The sequence below is a fragment of the Felis catus genome, chromosome B2, assembly GCF_018350175.1.
Source record: "Felis catus isolate Fca126 chromosome B2, F.catus_Fca126_mat1.0, whole genome shotgun sequence".
NCBI lineage: Eukaryota > Metazoa > Chordata > Mammalia > Carnivora > Felidae > Felis > Felis catus.
Genome location: NC_058372.1, coordinates 135,349,956 through 135,367,088, shown reverse-complemented (window position 1 = coordinate 135,367,088; position 17,133 = coordinate 135,349,956). Strand labels below are relative to the sequence as shown.

The 17,133-nt window shown below is 46.7% G+C and overlaps 1 protein-coding gene across 5 annotated transcripts in view; it reads right to left on the bottom strand.

Moving 5' to 3' along the window:
- PLEKHG1 (pleckstrin homology and RhoGEF domain containing G1) overlaps positions 1-17,133 on the bottom strand; it is a 235,911-nt gene that overhangs the window by 140,132 nt on the left and 78,646 nt on the right. The window contains exon 1 of one of the 5 annotated variants that reach the window (XM_045058204.1): positions 4,919-6,007. The exons of 2 other annotated variants lie outside the window; for them this stretch is intronic. In XM_045058204.1, coding sequence (XP_044914139.1) covers positions 4,919-5,123 — 205 coding nt within the window. In that variant the 5' untranslated portion in view covers positions 5,124-6,007. Of the gene's footprint in view, positions 1-2,611; positions 3,067-4,918; positions 6,008-17,133 lie in introns of those variants that run through there. 2 more of the 5 variants (XM_019831385.3, XM_019831386.3) reach the window with 2 other exon arrangements.

The window sequence follows — 17,133 nt, the reverse complement described above, 5'->3', positions numbered from 1 at the left end:
TCTCCCTCTCTCTCTGCCCCTCCCCCGTTCATGCTCTGTCTCTCTCTGTCCCAAAAATAAATAAATGTTGAAAAAAAAATTAAAAAAATAAAATAAAATAAAATCTTTTTCCTGGTACCTAAAAGCAAAACTTTAAAAACCATTCATCACTCCATCTGAAGAGAAATTTATTGACTGATTACTCTGTGTCAGGACCTGGACTGAACATTAGGGTAAAAAGATTTTTGAAAAGATCAATTTATGGCCCTACCTTTAAAGAACTGAAAATAAGTAAGTTCCTGAGGCTCTTCATGCTTTAAATAACTTAAATGTAAAAATATCATCAGACTGAGAATACTGGAAGATTCCTTCATGACTAGGTTAGAAGTTCAGGTATACTGGGGCGCCTGGGTGGTTCAGTCGGTTGGGCATCCAACTTCAGCTCAGGTCATGATCTCACAGTTCGTGGGTTCGAGCCCTGCATCGGGCTCTGTGCTGACATCTCAGAGCCTGGAGCCTGCTTCGGATTCTGTGTCTCCTTCTCTCTCTGCCCCTCCCCTGCTCATGCTCTGTTTCTCAAAAATAAATAAATGTTAAAAAAATTTTTTTTTAAGTTCAAGTATATTTAAGGGATAGAGAATAAAATAGGAGGGATTTAAAACAATACTATTGCATCAGCCATAAAAGGGTTCTGATACACGCTACGGATGAATTTTGAAAACATTATTCTAAGTGAAATAAGCCAGACGTGAAAGGACTAACATTACATGATTCTACTTATATGAAATAAGGAGGTAAATTTATATACAGAAAGTAGATGAGAGGTTATTAAGTGTGGAGGCAAGGGAGAAATCGTTCTTATTTAATGGTTGTAGAATTTTTGTTTGGGATGATGAAAATATTTGGGTGGTAGACAGTGGAGTGGCATAGATTTGTGAAAGTAATTCATGCTACTTAATTGTATCCTTAAAAACAGTTAAAGTGGCAAATTTTATGTCATACGTATTTTACTATAATTTTACTATAATTTAAAAACACGAATAATGTAATATACGAGAAACAACTGAATTGTCCCCTTTTAATTAAAAAAAATATTTTTAACATTTATTTATTTTGAGCGAGACAGAGCACAAGCGGGGGCAGAGAGAGGGAGGGACACAGAATCCAAAGCAGGCTCCAGGCTCTGAGCTGTCAGCACACAGCCTGATGCGGGGCTTGAACCCACAAACTGCGAGATCATGACCTGAGCCTAAGTCAGACGCTTAACTGACTGAGCCACCCGGGCACCCCTGAATCGTACCCTTTAAATGAGTGGATTGTACGGCATGTAAATTATATCTCAAGAAACCTGTAAAAAAAAAAAACCCACCATCCCTCACAGGCTGCATATGACTCTGTCATCTTGTAAAGCTCTGATTATTGTTAAATAAACTTACCAGGAGCAGAAACAGCTGATCAATGTTTGCAATACTATGACTCACACTTCTTACTACATAGCTAGGTTTCACAAAAGATCACTAATCCTACTGGAAGTTTAGAACACAGAGGAGCCTTCTATCTTTTGCAGGCCTGATAAAATAACTAATTTACTATCTTGCAATGGATACTTATCAGACTGTTTTCAAAACCACCTCTTGGCTTGATTCTTGAGCGCGATCAGCCTGAAAAGTCCAGCTGGAAACCACCGTCAGAACAAAACAAACGACAGCATTTAGTTTTTGTACCTCTCAATCGTAGGTCAGCTACAGATCAGAGCATGCCAGTTATCTAGAGAAGCGCCCGGCACATATTGACTTTTGACACGTATTCGCTGAAACGAAAGAACAGTTGCATCGACTGCTTAGAAAGCTCCCAGGGCTGTGGGTCAGATAAAAGCATCTTGAGGGGCTGCAGGCCAGCTCAGAAAGCCCCTGGGAGTTTATTACCGCTGGGCTCATACTTGCTTTGTGCGTTGGCTCTATGCTCTCACAGGTCAATCATCAGCAAGGCCCAAGAGCTCCTTTCTCAATAAGTTTCATTAAGAAGTTCAAGGTCCAGACAGAACCGAATGAGGTCAGGCATTTCAGGAGTATTGCGTTCTAATGAAGACTTGTTTCAGAAAAGGCCACAATAACCCTTTGAACTCAGTGAACAGGAGAGCTACGTTTCGGTCACCAGTCCCATCGTGGCCTCCAAACAAGAGTAACAGAAAACAAACACAGTTAATAAGGAAACCCAGAAGCTAACCTCGTTCTACCATCTCCCACAGCAGAGGCAACACAGTGGCATGATTTAGACTAGAATTTGCCAAGAGCCCGTACACATCTTGTCTTACGGGTCAAATACAAATATCACAGAACACGGATTATACCTCAACATGAAAGCTTTGGCAGGAGAGTACGGTAGAAATAATGCCCTTTTCCTGGGTGCCTACTGAAGGCACCTGCGTCTTTGATAGGAAAATAGGAAAACAAAACTTCCACAGGTGAGCTGCCCATAATTTACAATAACCGGAGAAGAAAAACAGACGTTAGGTTTGTCAGTGCTATTTGGAGGTGGGGGAAGCTCGTAAGACCCTCATCACCTTCCCGAACCCTTAAGAAAAAAAAAAAAAAAAGATCACACGGTCACGGCCGAGTTGTCACGAACGTACCCTGAGTCAGAATTCCATCTCGGCTCCGTGGAAGAAGGGGTTTGGATTCAGCCCTTCGAGGGGAGCTTCGACTCCTCCACCCTCGGATGAGAGTCCCCACCATGGTCGCGGACAGCATGCTCCCCAGGCAGCCGCGGCCCCGCTGCGAGACGGGGAGGGGTGGACAGCCCCGTCAGGCTGGGGCAGGACCAGGTAACTACACCCAAGGCGGACAGGTCTGGGCAGCTCCACTGCCTTCGTCCTGCACCCACATTCTCCTCAGCTGGTGTTCTTAGCCCTCCCTCGGGAGGCCCAGGGAAAGTCTGGGAGATGGGACGAGAAAAGCAGACAAGGCAGAAATAAAAAGGAGGGATACGAACAGAGCCAAGCAACGGGAGGGACCCGTCGGGACGACACAAGGGCCAAGCTCCTCCACACGAGGGAACTTTCTTTTTATTCTTCCCTTTTCCCTTAAAGAAGTCTCGTTTTTTTAACATTTAAAAGTGGCTGTGTGGGGGGGGGGTACTTGGGGGAGGCATGTACCTTTCCAGTCTCTTTCTCTCTTCCCATCCCACCCATTTCTCTCCTGAACTGCAGCTTTGGGACAATCACTCTTCCAGAGAGAACCATTCTCCTAGACAAACGGGATTCCTTCACAATATATGAGGAACATTTCTACCATTCTGAATGTTCACTTCGCAGAATTATGTCAGCTTTTGTGGCTGAGGGAAGTTGGTTGGTTAAGGGAATTTAATAAAAATTCACAATCATGTAAACTCTCAAAGGCTTTTCATTTCATTTTGTTTTGTTTTATTTATTTATTTTTTTAAGTAGGCTCCATACCTAATGTGGGGTTTGGACTCATGACCCTGAGATCAAGAGCTGCACCTGTTAGTGGACTGAGACAGCCAGGTGCCCCTCAAAGGCTCTTTAAAAATGAACTGATTCCAGGGGTGCCTGGGTGGCTCAGTCGGTTAAGCGTCTTGACTTTGGCTCAGGTCATGAGCTCACGGTTCGTGGGTTCGAGCCCCGTGTTGGGCTCTGTGCTGACAGCCCAGAGCCTGGAGCCCGCTTCAGATTCTGTGTCTCCCTCTCTCTCTCTGCCCCTCCCCCGTTCATGCTCTGTCTCTCTCTGTCTCAAAAATAAATAAATGTTAAAAAAATTAAAAAAAAAGTTTTTAAATGAATTGATTCCAGTAGCCTAGTTCTTTTATCTCTCCTGGTGAGCTGGCTGGAGTTGCCTCATACCGAGAAGGTGGGACCTGAGCTCCATTTAGTACACTGCTCACTTATGCCCCCTACTGGTCAAGATGCCCGGTGCACATTGGTTGGAGACCACCGACTGCATGAGGGCTGTGGGAGGGGCAAGTGGTAGAAAGTTCGAGAATCCCTTGAGGATCTCTAGCTGCTGTCTTCATTCACCCTGGGTGGTATTAAGATTGAATTAATTGTATTAGCCTGAGAGGTTTTGATATAATTTACTGTCCTTATTGACGTCTATGGATTATGCCAATGAAAGGATCTACATCCACACACTCCTTTTCTCCCTTCCCAGTGACACCTTATTTAACAAGATCGAGACTGTTTCTGCAGGAGGCAAACTCCTCAGATCCCTCCCTATTCTTCACGCACACACAGATGTCTACAGTGTATTACAAAGCAGCAGGGTTTTGAGGGTTCACACTTTGCACCTTCATTTTGCTGAAGTGTCCCTCATTTGCTCATTGTTGTGAACATTTCCAAAATTTAGAAAAACTTTAGTATCGCTGCAGAGGGAGGGAAGGTAGAAATGGAGGATGGGGACTTGAAGGGGTACAAGACTGGGAAGCTGTGGGCTCTAGTCCCTCCTCGTCCCAACCTCAGGGTGGGGGTCAGCCGCGAAGCTGGGGCACAGTGGATATGATCATGGGGGGCGGCATTTGATGAGAGGTACGGGTCCTGTCTCTTCCAGTGGTGCACCCCAAAGTGGGGACCGCCCTCTGCCACGTAGCGTGCCTTCTGCTGTGCTGGGCTCTGCCAGGGGTCAGCAGATTGCTGCCCGGTGAGCCATGTACCTGTCCTTTAGGGAAAGGGCCGAAGAGGCCTTCAACAGTCTCTTAGTTCCCATGACCGCCGGAGTCATAAGGACAGGCTGAAAATGCCTTTGCCGGGCCCCTCCCTGTGGGCATGGAGTGGCATCCAGGAAAGGACAGCAGGGGATCCAGGTGCTCAAGCCTGGGGCCTGGTTGTGGCCTGGAGGTGGGGGATGAAGCAGGACTCTTTGGGATGGTCCAGGGTCACTCGTTAGGAGACAGGACCAGGAGGCGGGAACACAGTAAGCGTGTTTACCTTGAGTCATTTTGTTTAGGAGCTCCGTGTCCAGCTGCAGGAGACTGGGTGGGCTGGGGGTGAGGCCCCTGAGGGATTCCAGGAAAGGCTCTATCAAGACAAGCTGAAGCCACCCTCGCCCCATCCTCGGGGTGGGGTGGCGGAGATAACACAGTGATGCTGCAAAAGTCAAGGATCTGCCGTGAAGACTATAGAGAACTAGCATTCTTCAAGTGGGGCTCTTGTTCAAGGTCTCCCATCGTCACCGCTGCCACGGATCTGAGATCCCCGCAAACCACAGACATCGCTCCTCGGTGGGCGAATCAGAAGTCCAAGGTGACAGCCACAGGACACGCGGCCAGAGCCTGACGCCCAGCAATATGCCCAGATTCAGACCCTGAGAGCCCTGTGCAGCTGCTGTTATCAGCCACCAGAAGCGACATCAATGTGGAAAAGGAGGTGAAGGGAGCCACCTGCTAGTTGCAGTGAAATTCCCTGAACCCCATGCCTGAGTGCTCCCCAGAGGTCTGCCTCCTTCGTGTCCTCACGATTCCCAAGGCTCACGCGCCCGGCACTCGGCACACTGGGCTTATTCTGCCGGCGATGCCCACACTGCAGGGCGCGTCGGGAGCTCTGGATAAAATGCAGATGCCCGGGCCGGCCCCACGAGGTCTGGGACGGTGCCAGGGGGCTGGGTGGCTTCGAGCTCCTCACACTGTCTTACGTTACCAACCCGGAATCCAGCTGAGGGCGGTACGAACAAACCCCCTGACCGGACTGTGGGCTTCTTGAAGCCGGAGGCCACGACCTTCATCATCTTCGCGCCCAGCGCCGTGTTGCAGCCAACACGCAGTTGGACGAAGAGAATCAGCACTGTGGCCAGAGGCCCAGCGGACTCCGCCGCTGCCCGGCTGCCCGACGCCCTGATTCTCCCAGCCGCCTCTCGCTTGCCGCAATCGCCCACACTGCCTGGCTGCGGGTGCCATCCGGGGACCTCGCCTGGTCTTTTCTGCACCACAGGCCCCTGGGAATCCCCACGTGTCACTCGCCTGTGGTGTTTTACTCCAGGCAGTGACGGTCTGTCAAGGCTGCCGTTTTCCGGGCCCCCCACCCCCACCCCCACCCCACGCAGAACGGCTCCGCTCCACCTCTGCTTCGGATACTCCCGGAAAGGGGTCTGCGTGCAAGTTCAAGGCTCAGGCTTCACGGCAGCGTCGAACACTCTGCTGTCCTTGGTCTGCCCGTCGAAGCAGGTGGGCGCTCAGTGTCCAAGGTTTTCCCCAACAGGAAGCTGAGTAATGACCGTGACTGCTGTGGGAAACGTGGGCAGGAAGAGGAAGAAGAGTAATGTCCTGCCTGTGTAGGTCAGCCCCACCCTTCCTAATTCATACACATACACTTCCTTAAACAGACCTGCCACACGCCCAGGGTGTTCTTCCACCAAGATGCAAAGGGAAACAGCTTTAATCGCGAGCACATGAGGTCATTTTCCTCCCAATCAGCCTTCTGATGACATACCCTCCCCCTCTTCATGAAAAAGGACGCGTCGAGGAAGGAAACACACTTTGTCTTCAGCTAGGAGATCTAGACAATCAGAATCACACCGAAGGATCCTTAAAGGCCAATACGGCTCATGAGAGACTTTACTGCATAGACATTTGCTTGATTTCCTATGGCGACAGTGAGTTACCAACTATTCTCTGAATCCCATTAACATAAACACCGTGCCCGCACACCCCCTATGGAGGAGGAGGGCTGAACTGGGCCATCTGCTTCTCTGTAAGCTCTTCGGGCCTATGATAGTTCAGGGCACACAGAGGGCACTTAGCAAATACCGAGTCTGTCTATAAACCCGTGTCAGGCCGTGCTATGGCTGTCCACTGCTGAAACGTGCGTTAAGCCATCAGAATGAACTAGGACTCCCATCTCTGTAGCAACTATCTGATCTCCCGTTATTGTGTCAAGAAGGAGATGTTGGGGCACAGGGCGGGGCTGTGGGGGGGGGGGAATTTCTTCATAGCTCCTGATTGTTTTCTGCCATCTGGGTGGGGTTCCAGGAGCTTCTGGTCTCTCTTTGACCTCGCACACAGACTTCTCTTTGGGGGCAGAAATCGGGAATTTGGTCAGCGAGTATAGAAGGAAAACTGGGCGGGCGTCATCTAGCCCCGCTCTGGCTCTTTTCGGCAGAGAATTGCCCACAGGGAGCCCACGTCTTGCTTTACTTCTTGTCGCCACAAGGGTGCCACGCGCACAATCCACTCTTGTGGGGGGGAGGCTGTCCTATTCGTTCTGCCGCATGGGAGAGCTTCTGCTTGTGAGTTTAGTATTAGATACCCACCCCACGGACACAAGGCACAATCTCGTGTCAGTTTTATCGATAATCAAGGTGAGAGATTGGTTTCTCTGCCTTATTCCTTTGTTTTAATTTTTTCAGATTGCTTCAGAACCTGGGTGGGAGGAGAACGTCTTTATTGCCCTGTCCCCCGATGTCCTAAGTGTGGGACACTGGTGTTTATTTGGCGATTTATAGCAAGTTGTTTTATGGGTTAGCTTTTAGGGTCCTGCAGCTGGCTTCTTCTGTGACTTTGGAGAGCAGCTTTAAGCCTTATACCACATGCAACTTTTACTCTGACAGCTGATTTCAGCTTAAGATGCCTTTGCCCACAGGGGAGCGGCTCTTTCTAGAGTATCGGGGCTGTTCATCGACACATGAACGGATAAAGCAGATGTGGCCAATTTTTACGATGGAATATTACTCAGCCACAAAAAAGAATGACCTCTTGCCATTCGTGCCAACAGGGATGGACTTGTTAGGCTAAGTGAAATACATCAGACAGAGAAACACAAATGCCGTAAGATTTCACGTATACGTGAAATCTAAAAAAAAAAAAAAAAAAAAAAAAAAACCAAAGGAATAGACAAAAGAAGCAGAAACAGGCCCACAAATACAGAGAACAAGCTGGCGGTTGCTGGAGGGGAGGAGAGTGAGGGGATGGGCAAAATGGGTGAAGGGGAGTGGGAGACACGGGCTTCCGGTTACAGAATGAGTCATGAGGACGCGAAAGGTACAGCACGGGGACTACAGTCAACGGTACTGTCACAGTTTTGTATGCTGGCAGATGGTAGCTATGCTTGTGATGAGCACAGCATAACGTGCAGCTTTCTGGAATCACTCTGCTGTAGGCCTGGATCTCCTGTAAGGTGATGGCCAACCATACTTTGATGAAATAAAAAGACAGATAGACAGACAGTCAGACTGCAGGCACCAGGCCCTCCCAAGCAGGGTTCAGGCCTCACTCCCCGAAGCAAATGACTGGGTGGCCCCAGCAAGTGCAAGCTGAGCCTAATGGTGGGGGGGGGGGTCGTTAGGAAGGAAGCTACCACTGCTTGCCCTTGACCTACACAGGTGCGGGGTCTCTGAAGCAGGTGTACGGAGGCAAAGAATCAGCAATCGGATAAGGAGAGTCCTTGCGTTTACAGGCGACTGAGACACGAAGGGCGAACAATGCTGCAAGACAACGAGTGCCGAATGTCTTGCAGAGGGGGGCACAGCTTCGAGTGCTTCTCACCAGGCCCGTCCAGGCAGCACCAGATTAACTGCTCCAAATCCCACTCTGCATCCAAGGCCAAGAGGAAATCCAGGATGGGCAAAATTTGGATCGAGGTGGCTCTTTGTGAGTCTCCCCACACTGCGGGGCCTTAAGATAGTTCTAGATCAACTGGTTCTCTCACTCAGATACCACTGAGACTCTGGAGCTGGCAGTGGCCTTTGGATCAAAGTGCTGCAGGTTGGGAACTAACTAGCTGCTCTGGGGGAAGAGAAATAAAAACCTATTTTCTAAACTCGGAGGGCCTGCGGCCGTCTGTGTTGGCTTAGTTCGCAACACGAGGAACACGGTGGAAATTCTAAAGCGAAAAAAAAAAAATGAAAACAAGAAGAACAAGACGATGCTCTACTGTTGGTTCTTTTCTCTGAGTAATAACCACAACCTGGGCTGGACTGTTCTGAGCTGGACGTGCTACAAAATCCAGCTAACATTACCTTAACTCCCAGATGCCGTGTTTATGGTCCTCAGTGTTGCCGTGGTCGCATACGGGGAAAATATCAACGAGGGTCGTGTCTGCGGATATAAATCAATCCCTGAGAAACCTGCCTGAAAATTCATACAGAATTTGGATTCTCACACACACACAAGCAGGTCTTGTAGTCTAGAGACATTCATTAGCTGCCAAGGCATCTGTTTTCTCTCCGCCCTAGCGGTAGGAAAATGTGGTCACACTTGCCCATCTCAGATGACTTTCCTGGACTCTCCAGGTGTCCCGCTGCTCCAGGAGCAGCTCTCTTCTCTTCAAGGGTAAAAGTCACATGGGGTTATCTGCCCTCACCTCTTCAGCTCTTCCCCAACCCACTCGAATCTAGTTTTCCCCTCGTCTTTTTCCAACCATCAGAACGGCTCTGTTTCTTCATCCACGCTGGTATTTATCAGTTTCCTTCTCATGTAACTTCCGGCAGGGCACGACGCTTTCGGGCTCCTCTTGAAGCACTTTCGTCCCTTGGGGACCACGGTCTCTTATTCTCCTGGTTTTCCTCCTGCCCATATTGACATTCCTTTTCAGTCTCCTGTGCAGGATTACCCCGTGACTCATCTGTATCTTTGGCCCAAACTTCTGAGCACCAGACCAGTATATCCAAGTGACTCTTTGAGATCTGAGAATTCACAGGAAACTGAAATGTAATAAATTACCCAAAACGAAATGCAATCTTCCTCCCCAGTCTGGTCGCCTTCCAGTGACTGCCACCCGATTTGTGTGGACACACCAGCCAGAAGTTTGAGCCATCCTTTCCACCTTTTCACTCCGGATATTCAAATCATGACCACTGCTAGCTTCTTTGGTGGTGTTGTTTGTTTTGTTTGTTCTTCACTTTTTAGCTCACTCTCAAGTGTCACTGACTTTTCTCCATCTCTGCCCTGGTCATCTTTCAATCGTACTAGCATAATATTCTCTTACACCTTCTCCTGAGAGCACAGGACCATCACGCTACAAGCTTTTCACACTGCAAATGGGATGTCACCCCACCCTTACCTCATCCACCGAAAACTCCCCTATGCCTTTCATTTCATCGAGGACCATGATCAAAAATTTCACATGATCCCGAACACCTTGTACCTCCTAGTCCCTGCCTCCTTGCTAACTTATACGGGAGTCTCTCCTGGATGGCTCCAGGCTCATCACTCTTCTCTGAGCTCCTCTAGGAGATCCGGGTCCCTACACATTGCTTTCCAGCCACGAACGACCTCCTGCCACAGCTGCGACTGCCCTCAGTTCAGCTACCACTCTTCCAGGCAGTGCCTATATGTTTGTCCTTTCTAGCATTGATAATTTGCAATGAACTCTTGGTTCATAGTCATCTCCCCTACTAGTCCACTCTGTAATATTGATGTGGTTGTGTGTGTGTTGGGGGGGGCGGGGTGTCATGTGTGTTTTGCTCACATCAAAACCCCAGAATAGTGCCTGATACATAGTACCTACTCAATGAGCACTTAGTGAAGGAATGAATGAATGAATAGCCATCATGCACTGGGGCGTTGGTATAATTAGTGTGCATGATATTTCTATCACAGCCGCTGTAATTAAAAAAAATGCTATTGTTATAATGAGAAACCAAGTTCTGTTAAAGAAAGCAGCCCATAATTATAAAATCATTCCTGTGGGAAAACATGATCTACTTTACGATACCTACTTTATTTTATGAATTCTCCAAAGAGCACTGTGGTGCAAAGTGGGCTGCCTATATTTGTCTCCTCTTTAGATTTAAGATTCGCATCTTCCGTGCTCCTAGAAACCCTATCTGCATTGCTATCCACAGCCATAAAGCTCAAGAAATTTAACAAATGACTAAACATCTCTTGGCAGCTTAGTATTCATTATAAGATTAAAACCTAGGTTAAAATACATTTCAAAAAACCTATGAAACTTGCATTCTATTAAAAACATCGCAACTAAGAAATAACATTAAGGCAGCAGAGGCTTTCCGTGGCTGACTCTTGATATATTGCAAAAACAATTTTCACATTTACAGTTGACCCTTGAACAGCGTGGGGGTTTGGGGCACCCCATCCTCCCACACTAGAAAATCCACATGTAACTTTCAACTCCCCAAAACTTCTATAATAGCTTACTGTTGATGGGAAGTGTTACTGATCACATAAATAGACAATTAACACATATGTTTTATATATGTGTGTGTGTGTGTGTGTGTATTTTAACGTTTATCTGTTATTGAGAGACAGAGAGAGACACAGCATGAGCAGGGGAGGAGAGGGAGACACAGAATCTGAAGCAGGCTCCAGCCTCTGAGCTGTTAGCACAGAGCCCAACGTGGGGCTTGAACTCACAAACCACCAGATGGTGACCTGAGCTGAAGTCGGACGCTTAACCGACTGAACCACCCAGGCGCCCCACACGTATGTTATATATTATATGCATTCTCTACTGTGTTCTTAGAATAAAGCTAGAGAAAAAATGCATGAAGAAAGGCACATTGAAGAGAAAATACACTTACAGGACTGTGTTGTATGTATCAGAAATAATCAGTGTAATTGATCAGTGGACCCGTGAATTTCAGGCTCCTGGGCTCTTCTGGGGTCAACTCTACTCTTTCCTCTGCATCAAAGTAAGAAAGGCCACCCTGCATTAGTGTGGCACCTTTACTTACAACTGCAACTTACTAAGAATTTGCTTAACATGTTGATTTTGTAGAAAAATCACTCATAAATATTTTTTCCCCTTTTCTTTTTTCAGAGATTTATCCATGTTCTCAGCAATAAAAAGTGACAGGTTTAGACTGAACTCCAGTTGACAATTGGGGTCCAAAGATTTCAGGCTTTAAAAACTGCAATATCAATTTAGCCCCATTGATATAACCCAGGCTTTCCAACCCTGTTTAAAAGGTACCTAGAAATGTTTTGCTGTTAATTCACATCCTCATTCATTCACTCCTGATGGTTAGGACAGAGTCTCAGGAAAACTTCAGCATTTGGCAGTTGAGAATAACCATCTGCTCCAGCAAAACCTTTGTTATTTGTGATTCCACCCTGAAATCTGAACCCCATAAAATTTTAGACCTTTGTATTAGATTGGTGCAGAACCTTAAACTGGAGACCATGCCGACATTTCTCTGTCTTTTAAAAACAGCATGTGGATTAATTATAAGGTGCCGATTGACCTCGATTAGTCTTTATCCCTGCCTGCACAAAATTAATTCCTACCACTGACATCAATTAGATTGGGTCAAGATGGGTAACTTGGGCTGAACCTAATAGAAAAATTTCTGTTTACTAAGGCATCTGAAGTTAACATGGATTATTTCCGTTAAGAAATAATTCTTTTTGGGGGTGCCTGGGTGGCTCAATCAGTTAAGTGTCCGACTTCGGCTCAGGTCATGATCTCCACGATCCTCAGTTCAAGACCCACGAGACCCACGAGACCCACGAGACCCACGAGACCTACGTCGGGCTCTGTGCTGACAGCTCAGAGCCTGGAGCCTGCTTTGGATTCTGTGTCTCCCTCTTCTCTCTGCCCTTCGCCCACTCATGTTCTGTCTCTCTCTCTCAAAAATAAAAATAAATATAAAAAAAAGAAATAATTCTTTTTTATATATGGGGAGTGATTAATGGCACTAGGGATTAAATTTCTCTATGTTCACTTTATAAAGTTATTAAAGCTTATATGGACACTGCTGAATTTAGCTGTTCATTTGGAACAATTTTAAGACATTTGACTAGAAAAAGTGAGGAAACATTAACCTTAATGGCCGCATGTTTTGTCTTGAAGTATCAGATATTACTCATGCCAACATTTAAGGGGCCATAAATACCATTTACATTAAAGGCAAGGGGACACATTGAAAAGACCTTGTAAGGCTCCCCTCTTTTGCTGAAAACATTTGATATCAGACACTTTAATTAACAAACCGTCGGCTAACTGGAGTTTTAGCTAACAGAACCTGAGCAATTCTGGATCACAGTACCTTTACCCTGGTCAACTCCTGGTAGTAAGTAAGCTCTTTGGCTTCTCGACGGTCCAACCCTCCCCCTCAATGCCACTGGAAGCGTACCCCTCCTCTCCTTCCTCTTCCACCGCGGTCACTGAGGGCTCCCCAAGCCTACAGTCCCAGAAACCTGTTCTTGCCTCTGCAGACAGCAAGGCAGTGAGCCTAGGAATACAGTCCTGGGGCACAATTTCAAATGGCTGGAGCGGGTACTATCAACAAATAGTAAAAAGAGAGCATTACACCATATTAGGGATGAAGCAGGCTACTATATTTTTCCCCAGGTTAAAATGAAAAACAGATGATTCAGACATCAGAACTTAGAATTTCTTTCCAAATTAAGGATATTTAACATGACGGGCATCTGTCAGGTGTTGTGGTGAACGCAGGTGGGGCCCCGCCCACCCCCACCCCCAACCTGGTCTTGAGTCTCTGTGTGTGTCATGAAATTGTCCTCTGACGGGATGATATAGCAGTTGGGCCCGGAAGAACAAACAGGAATAATTAGGGGTCAGCCGGGCTGGATCTGCAGGATGCGGTCAGGGGGCAGGTACGCAGAATGCCACGTGCAAAGACCCATGGTGCCTATTTGGGGGAAACGCAAGCAATGCAGTAAAGGTAGAAAGTGTGGGGTGCGTGCGTGTGCGTTGTGTAAGGAGTGGTAAGGAGGAAGAGTGAGCAACAAGAGAAGGACAATAGACACAAGCAGGAACGAGGCCACGAAGGGCCTCACGCATCTAAACCGAGGGTCTGACTTTATCCTACAGCAATGGGAAGGGTTTGAAAGGTTTTAAATTGAGGAATACTATGATCGGATCTGTATGCTGGAAAAAAGACTCTCAGTGACGTGGGAGAACAGATGAGGAAGTAAGAATGCATGTAAGGGGGCAGAGACCAGCTGGGAAAGAGGTGATGGTGGCCTGTATCGAGACAGCCGGAGTGGGGAAGCATATGGTTTGGGGCTGCTTAGATTGGGGTGTGTGTGAAGGAGGGGGAGGAGTCCGGGAGAGGGCTAAGGCCTGTGGCGTAGACACTTTGGGGCTGGCACCGCCGTTTTTCACAGGGCCATGCATAAACAAGAGCGGAGGAGAGTTTGGGTGGTGGGGTGCCGGGTCAGGTAAACAGTGACCTCCATTTTCAGACCTTTAGGCTACTGCTTGTATTTTCTTCTCCACGGTCATCAATCCTTTGAAAGCATTTTTGAACCTGGGCTTTTTTAGAGTCTTTGAGTTGCAGGAGTTCCTCCTCCAGATCAGAATCTCCCTCATCCCCATTTCGCTCTCCCTCATCCCATCTCTCACGCCTTCTAACGCTACAGCTGTGCAGGAAATGCTTGCCTCCTGACACCCTTACGACACATTCCCAGAAAGAGCGCTGTGGGCTTAAAGAGTTAAGGCTTTAATCATTCTTACTACACGCTGCCAGGTTTTCTCCAAAAAGACTGAATCGATGTACATTGTCAACAATAGTGCACGAGGATCTCCGTTTTCCCTAGAGCCCTTCCAGCATCGGCCTTTGACATTTGGTTTCCTATTGGGCTTCTTGTTAGGCGAAAAGTCTGTTTCTATCCTTGGACCACTTACCCAGTGAGAATCTGATATTGTGTGTGTGTATATATATATATATATGTATATATATATACATATATATATACATATATATATATATATACATATTTGAAATCTGAAAATAAAACTCTAAGACAAGGTTATAGGAGTAGGACCTCCCTTCTTCTCCCAAACCCCAACCCCGACGTGGAAAGCAAGAGAGGAAAAAGAAGAAAGACAGCAAGAGGGTATGAGCCCGTGTGAGAAAATGCTCCTGAGACAGCTCAAGTGGTCAAAGGCACGCACCTTGGTCTCCAGCAGATCTGGGTTTGTGTCCTGTTTCTGCCATTTAGCAGCAGCGTGACCTTAGGCAAGTTCCCACACCATGTAATGGGAGAGCGCGTTGAAGGGGACAGGAATGGGCGCAGGGGGACCAGTCAGGAGCTGCTCTCACAGGATGGTAGAGGGGAAATGACAAAGCGCAAAGCACTTGCCCCACTCTGCCTGCTGGCACACGGGAAGCACCCAAAATGTCACTCGTGACCGCTACACGTTGCTCAGCGAGGCCACTTCGTCGATTGTTACGAAGGTTTTGGGTTTACCGCTCCATTTTCAAATAGGAAGCGGTTCCAACGGGTGGGCACCCGTTCTAGGAAATGTGCGAGGTATATAACCTGGCATTTATGTGACTTGAAAGAAAAGTGAAACACGGGTGTCATAAATGGAGGTCTACAAAAATTTATAACCCTAGCTTGACCTTGGCCGGCTCTCGGCTCCCCCTCTGGATATCATTTCTCAGAGGAGCTTCTAAAACTCCCTGGTGGCAAATTCACTCTGGGCAAGGCAGGGGGAAGAGAGCTTGACCTCTGAGGTCACTTGTTCTGTTGCGATTGTTAGAGTAAAATAGCAATTATCCAAATTCCTCAAGAGATGAGAAGTTCTGCCTAACTGAACTTTCTGGTCGCTTTGGGGTTAACAATGAAACCCTCTTTCAACCCCTGTTCAATTTCTTTGTCTCTAAACTGGGTCATACAAGTTTCTGCCTCTAGAAGTAAGTATGGTGGCCAAGCTATAATTTAGCCTTCCTCTGATGATTCAGTCTCTTGCTCTGCCTCGGGGTCAGCTCTGAAGAAGGAGCCTCACCACAGACTCCGAGAAGAGAAGATGGGTGAAATGGGTTGAATGAAGACCTAGGATACCGCACTTCAGGAGGTCTGCCTTAGTTCCGGAAATAACCCCTCATGTCCAAGACCTCTGCGTGTGCAGTGGAGAGGGAGGGTTAGATTTTCTTCTGGAAACTGAGCTTAGAAAGAACAGTCCATTAGGGGCTTTGGGTTCCCTACATGTTACTGGACTACAGGCGTACGTCATGCCCCAACTGGGAGTTGAAAGCCCCAAGAAGTGTCCTACAATAGATCTAAGCACCTAATAGCGAGCACTGGCTGCAGAGAGGTGGAAAAGTTATCAGCCTTTGTCTACCAGACTCTTCATCTAAACGCTGACTACCATGAAGGGTCTGAGTTCCGACAGCTCCGCAGAGGTCACGGACTACACAGAATGTGTAAAAACAACACGGCACTACACAGATGTGCGTATGCTTCCAGATAAACGGGTCGTTTCCTAGAACGGAGCTTACCTTAAACGTGTTTTTGGAACTTGTGTCCACGATGAGCTGCCCTCTTACAGGGGAGGCTAAAGGTTAATTTTCTGTGGCATTAAGCACTGCAGGCAAATGCCAAAATTCTATTCCCAGACCTAAATTATATAATCAGAAATAGAGCATTCGAACTGCACATCAAATAGTCTCGCTTTCTGGCAGACTATGAAAAAAATCAGTTTCAGTGTTTGAAGTAGGCATTTGTTTATATAATGCAATCAACCATGACTGCCAAACACAATAATTAAATGCTTTAACAAGGGGGAAATCTTGCCAGAATATGTAATTTGAGGGGGAAAATAAGCAGAGGGTTGATATGTAGCAGAAAATGCTGAATTATTTATTTCCTGCTACTCAGAAGCAGACACTCCGACTACGTGCAGAGACAGTCACAGAGAAAGGAGAGAGTCAGAGGGTCAGCTATTTTATTTAAATCTCATCTTACTTTTTATCTTCCCACCCCAGCTTGAAAAATGAGGACTTCTCACCTTCCTTTCCTTGTAAAATCACCTGTGTGGAAATGAAATTAACAGCTATGAAGAAAAACCCAAACAATCGTATCTTTCTCTTTTTGTTAGCTGAATTATCAGCTGAAGTTTTATTCAGTTTGGACTGTGCCTGTATCTCTCTCCTGGGCAGGGATGACGCCTGATAAGGGAGTGCTTTTATGTCACCGCGTAAAACGACACAAAACAAAATAAAACTGGGATGTTATACCTACTCATTTTAAAAATTCCTTCTAAATCTACAGCCTTTGGTATGATTTTCTCTGATGACATTCAGAGGAAAAGTCGTAGCACGTGAACAAATAGCCGAAGGCATTAAGCATCAAAGCTTAAAATAATATTACTTAAAATAATAATGGAAAACATTCCCCAATTATGTCTTGTGGCTTATAAACAATTTAACGTATGCCTTTCATATGTAAAGATATTATAATAAATATAAATATATAATAAATGTATTAGTGATTATATAT